Source organism: Phodopus roborovskii, unplaced genomic scaffold, assembly GCF_943737965.1.
Source record: "Phodopus roborovskii unplaced genomic scaffold, PHOROB, whole genome shotgun sequence".
NCBI classification, from domain to species: Eukaryota; Metazoa; Chordata; class Mammalia; order Rodentia; family Cricetidae; genus Phodopus; species Phodopus roborovskii.
The window spans coordinates 11,517,808-11,530,108 of record NW_026126413.1 but is presented as its reverse complement, the minus strand read 5'-3'; the positions used below and the strand labels follow the sequence as shown (position 1 = coordinate 11,530,108).

The 12,301-nt window shown below is 34.5% G+C and overlaps 1 protein-coding gene across 2 annotated transcripts in view; it reads left to right on the top strand.

Annotated features, from left to right (window-relative positions):
* Fcho2 (FCH and mu domain containing endocytic adaptor 2) overlaps nucleotides 1–12,301 on the top strand; it is a 77,633-nt gene that overhangs the window by 42,230 nt on the left and 23,102 nt on the right. The window contains exons 9-17 of one of the 2 annotated variants that reach the window (XM_051183037.1): nucleotides 550–594; nucleotides 1,321–1,393; nucleotides 2,011–2,035; nucleotides 5,525–5,585; nucleotides 5,845–6,017; nucleotides 8,151–8,162; nucleotides 8,537–8,561; nucleotides 9,560–9,602; nucleotides 11,070–11,161. In XM_051183037.1, the coding sequence (XP_051038994.1) occupies nucleotides 550–594; nucleotides 1,321–1,393; nucleotides 2,011–2,035; nucleotides 5,525–5,585; nucleotides 5,845–6,017; nucleotides 8,151–8,162; nucleotides 8,537–8,561; nucleotides 9,560–9,602; nucleotides 11,070–11,161 (549 nt within the window). The remainder of the gene's footprint in view (nucleotides 1–549; nucleotides 595–1,320; nucleotides 1,394–2,010; nucleotides 2,036–5,524; nucleotides 5,586–5,844; nucleotides 6,018–8,150; nucleotides 8,163–8,536; nucleotides 8,562–9,559; nucleotides 9,603–11,069; nucleotides 11,162–12,301) is intronic. The other variant, XM_051183038.1, reaches the window with a different exon arrangement.

The window sequence follows — 12,301 nt, the reverse complement described above, 5'->3', positions numbered from 1 at the left end:
CCCAGTGAGATGGCTCAGCAGGTAGAAATACACTATGCAAGCCTGACATCCTGAGTTTGGGTCTTGGAACTCGGGTAGAAGGACCAGTTCCTTAAAGTTGTGCTTCAACCTCTGCATGTGCCTGCCCGTTCCCTCGCTTTCACATGGCCTACCTATACAGTAGCAGCACAGTACTTTGTCCTATATCAAAGCACTGTAACACATTACAGCAGGCTTATAAAGGGTGTCTTGTCGGGCTGGTGAGATGGCTCTAGGAGCTCTTGCAGCTCAAGCCTGACATCCTTAGTTCTATCCCTGGAGCCCTGGAAGAAAGCTTATGCAGTGTTGTGCATCAGTATGCTCTCAAGCCAGCCTGGAGAAGGAAGGGAATGGAAACCCTTCCTCAGCAAAATGGAAAGAAAGAAACCCAGACACGTCAGATAGACACACATAGTATTAATAAATACATAAAACATTAAATATTTCCAATTACGTTTTCAAAGTTAATACAGCTTGGTAATTATTTTTAAATTTAAAATTTTTAAAGCAAGTTTTTCTTCTCCAACCCAGGCCTTATTGAATTTGAAGAGTGTGACCCTGCTAGTGCAGTTGAAGGTAAGTTTACTGTTTATAACATACTGACTATATGGACACTAGAGTCTTCTGCTTGTTAAGCAAATAGAAAGGGACTGCTGTCTATTGATGCTAGCACAGTGTTAAAATATATATATTTAATGGTCTTGGGAACTGAGCCCAGAGGCTAACTTGTACCGCTCTAGTGAGCCATACCCATAGCCCAAGATAATACTTTTAAAAATACATGGTAATAAATTATGTATGTTTTTTTTCTTTGCTCTGTAGACCAAGCTGGCCTTGAACTCACAGAGATCCGTCTGCCTCCTAAGTGCTGGGATTAAAGGCATGTGGTAGTGTTTTTTTTTTTTTAAAGTTTTAATGTATCTTCATATGCTCGTTTTATCTGAAGTTACAAAGGGAGTATTTACCAAAAGAAAAGAGTATTTCTTTAAGTAAATATTCTATAATCTTTTAATGAGCCATGTTGCATTACATAAAAGTTGAATTACTAATTGATGCTTTTTATGTTGCTTGTTTGCTCATCCATGCATCCATTAGGATTTTGGGGGGAAAGGTTTTGCCATGCACCTTGGGCTGGTGACAAATGTAAACCCTTCCTACTCCACCTTCTGTAGTGCTAAGATTACAGGTGCACACCACCACTCCTGAAGATGCTTTTATTTCTTCCATCTTTTGTCTGAGTTTTGTTTTATATCATTATCAAGAACAGTTATATTTCTATTACAATGTACATTTATGTTAAAGGCATAAAACCAAGGAAAAGAAAGACTTTTGCTTTGCCTGGAATAATTAAAAAGGAAAAGGATGCAGAGTCTGTGTAAGTATTTTAAATATTGCCCAAATCCTTTTGTTTCTAAGTGATTAAGAATTGTTTTGATTTTGAAATGAAAGGGTCTTTTTCTGGAAGAAGAAAAAACCCCTTCTAAACGACTAGATTTGTCAGTTTCTCTGGTTTCAGTTCATAGCATTAACCTTTTTTGATTTACTACAGTACAATTTGAAAACATTACAGACAAAAGCTGTTGTGTTCAGGACCCACATATAGAAAAAACGGAAGCCAGTCCTGCAGGTTGTCCTATGGCTCCCACTAGTAAGGCTTTAAATGTGTAAGCACTGCTGGAGAGCCCTGCAGAGCAGCTTCATTGCTCACACTGGCGAGTGCGCTGATAGACAGGAAATGCAGGTGCAAGCATTCTAGATTATGTGGGAGCTGTTTATGTTTTCACAATTTCTTTAGAGATGACCAGGTCACTTTTGAATTTTAAAATAAGTTGATATTTTAATCTTCATGATAATTTCTCAAAATATTTTTGTGGAATTCAAACAAAAGCTACACTTAAATACTAAGAATGTAACATATATTCTAAATATGATATAATTAGCAGATAGTTTTAATAATTGAATCTTGTAATACTTCATTTTTTTTCTAAACAGGGAATGTCCTGATGCAGATTCACTTGTAAGTAATTTTAATTTTATTACAGACAATTTAAAGTAGGTATTATCATTTAAAAAATCATATTTGACTTTTTTGCCAGTCTTCAAAGAAAAATACCATGTAATAGTTTGCTGATAAAATAATTTTAAAGGTGCATCTCAGTTTTACATTGCAGTATACTTTTCTGTTACTTAGTTTTTTTCTTTCTTTTTTTAAGGTAGTCTTTTTTTTTTTTCTTTTTTCTTTTTCTTTTGAGCTAGGGTTTCTCTGTGTAACAGCCCTGGCTGTTCTGGGACTTGCTCTATAGACCAGGCTGGCCTGAAATGTAGAGATCCTCCTGCCTCTGCCTTCCAAGTGCTGGGATTAAAGGTGTGTACCACTGCCTCCCAGTTTAAAAAGATAGTTTTACCTGTAATTAATTTTCATTTAAGACATCATTCTGGAAACTGTAGCAACAACAATTATGGTCACCATTTTTCTAGGTTTTGTGTGTGTGTGTGTGTGTGTGTGTATGTTTTTAAGGTTTAACTATTTCTTGGTTAAATATGCTTTTTATAAATAAAGTAGATAACAAATTAAGTCCGAGTGGGTCTAGTGCAAGAGTAGATTTACCAAATGCAGGAGTTAATGTGTACACAGACATAGTTTTTATTAAACACCGATTGTATTGATTAGGAGTTTGATATTCTGTTTTTTTGTTTTGTTTTGTTTTTTTGTTTGTTTGTTTTTTTGTCTTTGTTTTTCGGTTTGGTTTCTTTTTTTGCTTGGAAACATTTTAATCCTAAATGATGTAGTCTTATAACAAGATAAAGACCTGAAAGTATTTGGAAAAAACACTATGTGCAAAAGACCCACATTTGGCTCCTAGCCTCCAATTCAGGCAACTAACAATTGTCTGTAACTCCAGTTCTAGAGTATCCTCAGGCTTCCTCCTCTATCTGCACACACATGGTACATAGAAACTCAGCAGGCACACATATACACACAAATAAAACTAATAAACCTTTTAAAACATCTATGTGAAAAATAAGAGTGAGAAGTCACCAGAGAAGCTTAAGTGATTAATGAAGTTAATGGATATGTTTATTTACTGTAGTTCTCATCATGTGCTTATTTTAGAATTATTTATAGAATTTGATGGTTGCAAGTTTTAATTAGACTCTTTGCTATCTTAAGTTTTGTGTGTGTGTGTGTGTATTCTCTTAGCTTTATTATTCTTTCAGCTAAGAGACACAATGATCATTACCCAATTTTAATTATCAGGCTTTAAGAAAAGGCTAAAAAAAGAACATGGTGTTCTAATGCCATGGAAGAGATAAGTAAATTTGACTGTAGAAATGAAAAGTTTGTTAAATTAAAAAAAGTACCATAATGGGTTTTGTATCACCATATTGGCAGTACATATTAAAGGATACCAGCAACTGAGGAGTTATATTTTTAGAAAATATAAGTCAGTTCGGTATAAAACAAGCAGTTTTCTTCAAAAGAAATATAAGTAGTGAATAACTATAATGTTATTTAGAGATGATGCAAAATGAAACCCATATGGCAGTCTCTCCTAATTTTGGCAGAAATATTTATATACACATGCCATTGCATATGCATTAATATAAATTGGAGCAATCTGTTTTCTGGATAATTTTGGCAGTATCTCCCCAAATAAGAAGTACACATTACTCTTAAGTTAATAGGCAGAAATACTGATATACACATGCCATTGCATATGCATTAATATAAATTGGGGCAGTCTGTTTTCTGTATAGTTAGGCAGTATCTCCCCAGATAAGAGGTACACATCATTTTTAAGCTAATAGCTTTCTGATCAATGTATACTATTATGACTGTATTCATATAAAATTTGTATCTGCCTACAGTATGTATATACATCTTCTTGTTTGAGGTACATGTATGTATAGAAACCAAAAAGGGGGGAAGATACGTTTCTATTTTTCAGACTTTATATTAAGAAAACATTAAAGTACTGGAACACCAAAATATTCACGAACCAAGAACTGGTTAAATAAATTATTTATATAGCAGGTTTTATAAAGAATTAGGTTGATCTATATCTATATCTGTCCATATGGAAAGAAGTGTGATCTCTTAAGTGATTGCTGTTTCAGAAATAAAACTCCAAAGAATGAATTTCAAAACAAAACATGTCAAGAAGTAGCCAGTTGGTTACTTTGGGCAGAGTGAATACCCTGATTAGCAGGAAATGATACACATTTTTTTGTTGCTTCATTTTGTTTATGACCAGTTATTATTACTTACATATGAGCTATACATGGCCTTATCTTCTATTTATTTAAATTAATTTATTTATTTGAGACAGGGTCTCTGTACATAGCCTTGGCTGTCCTGAAATTCACTTTGTAGACCAGGCTGGCTTAGAACTTACAGAGATCCACCTGCCTCCTAAGTGTTGGGATTAAAAGTGTGCCACCACATCTGGCTATTCTGTTTATTTTTTAAAACTATCAATAAGGTAAAATATTGTTCATTTCATGTTTCTTTTTAAAATATACATGTAATTTGAAAACTTAATTTGATTCATTTCATCTTTCAGAGGTTGCTTAAGGGAATATAGATTGCTTTTTTGGGGCCCTGTCCATATCAGAGATTATAAAACTTTGTGTTGACTCTTGAGCTCCCTCATAGTATATAAACCTTGGTTGGTTGGTTGGTTGGTTGGTTGGTTGGATTCCCCTATAGTTTCTTATGGCATTGAAAGAATATTTAGCCTGGCCATAGTTTTTTTAAAAGTCATTTATTCCTGACTTCAATAGAAATATAGATCTTGAGCATTCTGAATGGGATTTTACCTTGGCTATTTCTTTTAAAGATTTATTTTTAAAATTAATTACATATGTGTCTCTATCTATAGGGGGAACACTTGCATGCATAAGCAAGTGCTCTCAAATGTAGAGGCTGGGGTATCAGATCTTCTTGAGTTGGAGTTACCAGAAGTTGTAAGCTGCCTGATGTGGATGTTGGGAACCAAATTAGGGTCCTCTAGCCAAACATTCTGTGCCCTTAACCACTGAACCATCTCTTTTACCCTACCTTGGCAGCTTCTTGCCCTGAAATTATGAGGTGTGATTCTCCTATTGCTTTCTTCAGATTTTTGAGGCATGGAGTATGATTGGAAACTAATAACTAAAGAGATATAATTTTCTAGTGTTAATAATTTCATTAATCTCTTAGTATTTGATAAAATGATTTAGTTCCTCCATTTCTCCCTGCCTCGTGTGTGTGTGTGTGTGTGTGTGTGTGTGTGTGTTTTTCAAGAAAGGGTTTCACTGTGTAACTCTGTCTTAGAATTCTCTTTGTAGTCCATGCTGGCCTGGAACTCACAGAGATCCTCTGCCTCTGCCTCCAAAGCTTGGGATTGAAGATATACATACCACACCTGGCTCTCAGTAATAGTTTAGATTCTAATTGTTGTTGATCTTTAGTGTCTGAATATTGACATTGTCATTATATTAACTCTTTACAATTTTTTCGTAGAATATTCCTGATGTAGATGAAGAAGGTTATAGTATTAAACCAGAAGCAAATCAGAATGATATCCTTTTTTGATCTGGGTGTTCTTAGCAGATTGTGTTGAGATATGCATAGCTATAAAATTGTATACTACTTAAAGCATTTTCTATTTTTAATTAGCTGAGATATGACTGTTCTTCATTTTACATGCTTTGTTAATTCAAGCTACTAGTGTTATTCCTGTCCATATACATTGCTCTTATAAGGGTCTCTTTTGTACACATGTGGGAAACCAGCTATTCAGGGTAAGTTAGAAACTAAATTCTTTAACACATACCCACATACCAAAGAGAACCATTTTTACTCATCCAGTGATTCTGACTCTGAAGATGAAGAGCCAAAGAGGTACCGGATAGAGATCAAGCCTGTGCACCCTAATAACCTGCACCCCACAATGGCTTCTTTGGATGAACTAAAAGTCTCCATAGGGAATATAACACTGTCCCCAGCAGTGTCTGTAAGTATCTGAACATGAGCCACTGTGTACTACTGTACGTCGCAGCCTTTTTATTTTCCTTCATCTACCTGCAACTGCTTAACTTTTCAAGTATTTTTTATTACTGTGTTCTTGTGTGTGATGTGTAGAGGGGAGTGTTGTATGTGTGCCACAGGCGTGTGTGGTGGCCAAAACAACTTTGTGTAGTTACTTCTCTCACTTTACCTTTACATGGGGTCTAGGAATCAAACTCAGGTAATCATGCTTGTGTGTGCCAGGTCCTTTATTTTTTAACCTGCTGAGATGTTAATACCATTCATGGTTAATTTTAGAATAAGAAATAAGTAAAAACAAAAAACCTAAGACATTGAACAATAGTTAAGTACATTTGTTGGTTTTGGGTTTTTGGAGACAGGGTTTTTCTGTGTTGCTCTGACTGACTGTCCTGGGACTCTCTCTGTAGACCAGGCTGGCCTTGAACTCAAGATCCACCTGCTTCTGCCTCCTGAGAACTGGGATTAAGGGTGTGTGCCACCTTTAACTACCTGCCTATTTTGTTCTTTTAAAAAAAAGATTTGTTTTTAATTTTTTGCAGTCAATGCTAGAGATTGAATCCAGGCCCTTGCTTATGCTGTACAAATACCCTTTCACCATAACATTTGCATTTGAGGAAGAAATAAAATAATGATGTAGCCATTGAGGTGTCTCAGTTGTTAAGCACTTGCTATGTGAGCACAAGTTGAGTTCTCGGATCCCACTGTGGAAGCAGTGAGCTGACTTTTAAAAGTTGTCTCTGGTTCCCACCCATATGTGTGCCTGCATTCATACACACATACGTCATACACACACAGTATACACACATATGTCATGCACACAAAGTATACACATATACATCATACACACACAGTATACACACATGCGTCATACACAATATACACACGTCATACACAGTATACACACATATGTCATACAGTATACACACATGTGTCATACATACACAGTATACACACAAATATCATACACAATATACACACTTCATACACACACAGTATACACACATACGTCATACACACACAGTGATAACAGATGCTTCAGTAATAAATCCATTAATGGTACTGTGCTATGAATTCAGAAGTATTATAGGAAGTGAAGGCCATTTCTTAGAATGAGAAGTATATTTATGCATATTATTATTTAAAAGCTGGTTTTAATAATGAAGTTCTTGCTATTATGTTACCTAATTTGTATGTGTGTTATAATATATTAAATTTTAATTTACTAATTTTGAGATTAGACTGACTGGCATATGCTACATAGACCAGGCTGACCAGGCTGGCCTTGAACTCATAGAGATCTGCCTGTGTCTGCCTCCTGACTGCTGGGATTAAAGGCGTGTGTTACCATACCTAGCTCTAATTATGCATTCTACACAGTACATAGTAGTGTATATGTACATTTGATGTAGAGGTGAAAGTGTTTTTCTCTTACATATGTACTCACATTCTTGGGTATCTAACCATGGGTAGAACGTCTGCCAGGCAAGCACTATGTCTTTGGTTTGATATCCAGTAACATAGGAAGGGGAGGGGAGGAAGAAATCAATTTTGATGTGGGTCAAGTTTCTATAATTAAATTCTCATGGGTATGCCTCAGAGATTTTTAAAGTGAGGTTTTATTATTACTATTTTAACATTGACTATTGTGTAGTTATAAAGAGACTTATATATCCGAAGTAGAGAATTGTGAACCATTGACAGTTTTTATTGTATAGCAGCATAACTAATGAAAAATACAGGTAAGCAAAAGCTAGAGGGATGCATATGTTACAGACCTCTTTATGAACAGTTGAGGTCATAGGTATTTTTAAAAGCTTTTGTGTCATCTTCCTTTTTTTTTTAATGTGTATTAAATTCATATCCAGAAAGTAAATAGTCAAAGAAAAATTTTAATAGTGAATGTTGGATTGAGAAGACATCTTTGCATGTTTTCTTGCCCATTTGGTTACTTGCATAGTTTCTCCTCCTAACCATGTGTTTTAAGATGTATGTATATATTTTACATAGTATTTGGAAGGAAGAGATAAATTATTAAGTGTGAAGAGAATTGAATTCTATACTGAACACTGTCTTTCTCTTTCTTTCCATGCAATGCTAGAGACACAGTCCAGTAAGTGCCAGATTTTATATTTCACTTATTGACTTTTAAGAAATTAATTTAATTGAACATTCAATTCTTGAGAGTTTGTTAAATTTAGATTATTAGTAAGTTCTGTAGTATTTTTTTAGATACTGTCTTAATATTTAAGGGACATGTTTTTTTATATTCTAAATTCAGTAACTACTATATAAATCATGTTTCTATTTAGAGATACATTTATAACTAGTGAATTTTTTTACACATTTTTAATAAATGCAATTTACCATTAAGTAGATACAATAAAGACATCCTAAAACTAGGTTTTTATTAGTAACATTTTGCTATTTTGTTAACAGGTTTAATTACTTGTTTAATAATAGTTAATTTTTGCATTTCTGTTTTAGGTGCAGATGAATCGGAATTCATCTAGTAAGTTTGACATAGGGATTGGTTGTTTTATGTCTGTAAGAATATCTGGCAGCTTGTTAGTCTCAGCCTTGTATGGTTAAGGAATTAATACTCTTTTCATTTTACCAGTCTTACTGGTTGACTAGAAGGATACTTACTTTATGCAGAAAACAAACTTGTACTAAGAGACATTCCTTAGTCTTTCATAAAGGTTATAGAGTTTCTCAGAAATTGACAAGCTAGAGGCTAAGTGGTGTTGCTGCAAAATGGAAGATAGTGCAGCAAACACCTTGAGACAACAAATACCCAAAATAAGCCAAGGGCAAGCTGGTACGAAAAGCATAGTGTACAGTGTGGTACTCTGAATTGTGCTGCAGGCAAGGCCAACTTTGAATCATCACTGTCATCCCTGATGCTTGGGGATATGGGACATACAAGGTGTGGAGAAAACTTATATTCACTGACATGGTCCGTCATCCCATCACTGTTCTTGTCAGTAACTTATGAAATAAGACATGTCACAAAATCAAAATGCAACAGAAAAGTGTAGGGCCTCCTTCAGGAGCTCGCTATTATTGATTATATAATAGTCACTAGTAGTAATATGAGAACTTGAAAACTGTAGGATTCATCAGTTAAAATCCTTACGTAGAATGCACACAGATACTTAAATGTTCCTTCTACTTTTTCTTATCATTTATTTAGTTTTCAAGATAAGATATCTCCTAGAACTCAGTGTGTAGACCAGGCTGCCCTTGAAATCAGAGGTCCACCATGCTAAGCTCTTCAAAATTCTAAAGTTAACAGTCTATGTTTTATAAAGCTAATGAAAGAAGTCAAGAATCAATAGAAATTCAGCTTGTTTACCTTTTTTCCCCCCCACAATTGTTTATATTTATTTTTTCTATTCCAAAATTTATAAGTTGTTCTTAGCATTGGAATATGTATATAGAGGATCTTTTAATTAAAATATTCTTCTCATATTTAGTTTTTCATAATGTTTTAATTTTTTTAATTAGATGAAGAGTTAACAAAGTCAAAGCCATCTTCTCTACCCAACGAGTAAGTTTGCTGTTTATTTCTTTTAATAGACTTTATTATTCGAGCAATTTTAGGTTAAGATCAAACCTGGGTGAAAGGTACAGAGATTGCCCTTATATAGACCCTCCACTTACATGTGCCAAGTCTCCTTAAAATATCTTACCAGATTAGTGCATTTGTTACAGCTTGACACATGTCGCTCAAAGTACATAATTGTACATTCTGTGGGTCTGGGCAATCCTTTTTCCCTCCTCCATCCCATCCTCTATCCCTCTTTGGGCAACTTTTAAACGACTGACATTGTAGCATCATAATCAGTATTTGTATTGCATGGAAATCTCATGTTCTGCTTATTTAGATGTTTGGTGTTTTCCTTTGTCCTCTTTTTGTAGAGTTTTGCAGTTAAGTATTAGTCATGTTGTTTCCTGAAATGTAAAATTCATGTTGACACTTGTAGATATTTTAATTTCTTTTCACATGAAACTTCTTATGATGGTTTTCTAAAAAACACACTTAACTACGGTTGGCTTTGGGAGCCTTACTACTTTCTAACAAATGCTAGATATCTAAGGTTCATACACATCTGTTTTCAGGTTTGCTATGGGAATTTTCTCATTTCTCTTTTAAATTTTTTCCCTTCTCTCTTGATTGTGACTTTATAAAGTGGACCATATGTCATGAGCTTCAAGATGAAGTATCTCAATTAAGATGAAAAGGCAAGAAGCCAGGTAGTCATTTGCTAGCTCTTAAAAAAAAAAAAAACAAAAAAGAGGGGGGAAAAACAAGAAAACAAGCTGTTAAGCCAGTGTTTCACGAATTCCTTCTCACTTCTTTGAGTTACTGTTTTGGCATGAGTAAAAGTTAGGCTTAATGAAGTTAATAGTTCAAGATTATTTGTTACCCGTGAGGTACGAAATAAACACAGCAGTGCTGTTTACTGGTTTTAAAGATAAGTTGTTTAGCATTTAAAGCTTAATCTTTAGATGTCGCATATGTAACTATAAAAGTAGCCTTTTTTGTACAAGGTAAAAATGTTTAAATTAGTGCATGTTGAAATATTCAGTATGTGATTTTTTAAGGCATAGTAGTAATTAGCAGAGTAGGCTTACATTCTACTCATAATTTCATGCATACTTCAACTGGTTTGAATTTTATATTCTAGACTGCTAGAACTCAGACTGTTAGAATCTATTAGCTGTGTTGTTGGGTAGCTCATTTAGACTGTTGCTTGTCTTCATTTGTAAATCTGAAATCACCGTTCCTCGTATTCAGTTGGAGTCTAGCAAGGTCTAGTCAAAGAAGACTAATCCAACAATGTAAATTACATTGTTGGTTCTGCTTAGTGCTGTTGGCAAGTTTGTGTTCTTCTCATTATGTTCAACTGTTTAATCACAATTATTGAAATGGTAGAATCCTTTGGAACAAAAATAAGTGAATGGTTTTATAGTAATAAAATAATCCCACTAACCCTTATTTTTAAAATGCTAGGAAAGGGACCAATGATTTACTTGCTTGGGACCCCTTGTTTGGATCATCTCTTGATTCATCTTCTTCAGTTTCACTAACTTCGTCATCATCAGGTAAAACAAAAACAATAAAATAAAATATATGTATAAGAGAGATGTTTTATTTTGGGGAATAGAGTAGCTACATTTTTTTTTTTTCCTGATTGAGTCCATTAACATAGTGTGTTTAATCATCTAAAGCTTTTCTCTTTAAATTTGTCATCCAGTAATAGTGAGTTCCATTATTACCACCACCAGTTAAAAGCAAACACTTAAGGATGGAAATAATTACAATCATCTCCTTCAGCGGCTTGTACAATCACTGTCTTAGGGATCTACAGGCAGATATAGTATTCATTTATAAACACCAGTGTTAATAAGTATTGTTATTAGTTTTCCTTATAAAATAAGGTCTGGTTATTGGAAGGAATTGAGTTTGTTCTTATACTGGGCTTGGCTTAACTCCATCTAAAATGCCATTTGGACAGGCCTCCTGATAGTGATTCATGCATAAATTCCTCTGCTGTGTTACGCTCGTCCACAGGCTTAGAGTCTAGTTCTAGCATCACTTATATGACATCTCTTTACAATAGCACAGGGAAGAGCTGTAATCATTCAGGTTGGTCACATTTCTTCAGAATATACCTTCATATGCAAGCACATGGACAGCATGAAAAAACTGGTTAATATTTGAAAGGAGAATCTAAACTTGGTGTCTTCCAGCTTCTGGCTGCTTCCCTTGAGCATGTATATGCAACTTTCGCGTGATGTGCTTTCTAATGGTAATTCCTTCCTGTGGGCATATTCCCCATCCTGTGATGCTTTTTCTTTTATTTCTTCCTTCTGCTTCCTGTCATGCCTACACTCCTTCACTGATGACCAAGGATCTTCAGCTTTGTATTTTATTTTCTCATGTGTTTACGTACGCTAGTTTATGTGTTTTTAATTAATTTAATTGGAGAATTTGCCAAATATATTTTTCCTACCCACTATATTTTTTAATGTTTGAATTATAGCACATATTTCTGAATGGACCACAGGTTTTGAAAATCATCCTATTAAGAGATAAAAGGGCCAGTGAGATGGTACTGTGGCCAAGCCTGAATTTGATTCCCCGGAGCCCACATGATAGAAGAACTCAATCCCACAAGTTGTCCTTTGACCTCCATGCACATACTCAAACATTCACTAAAATAAATAAGTTAATAATTTTAC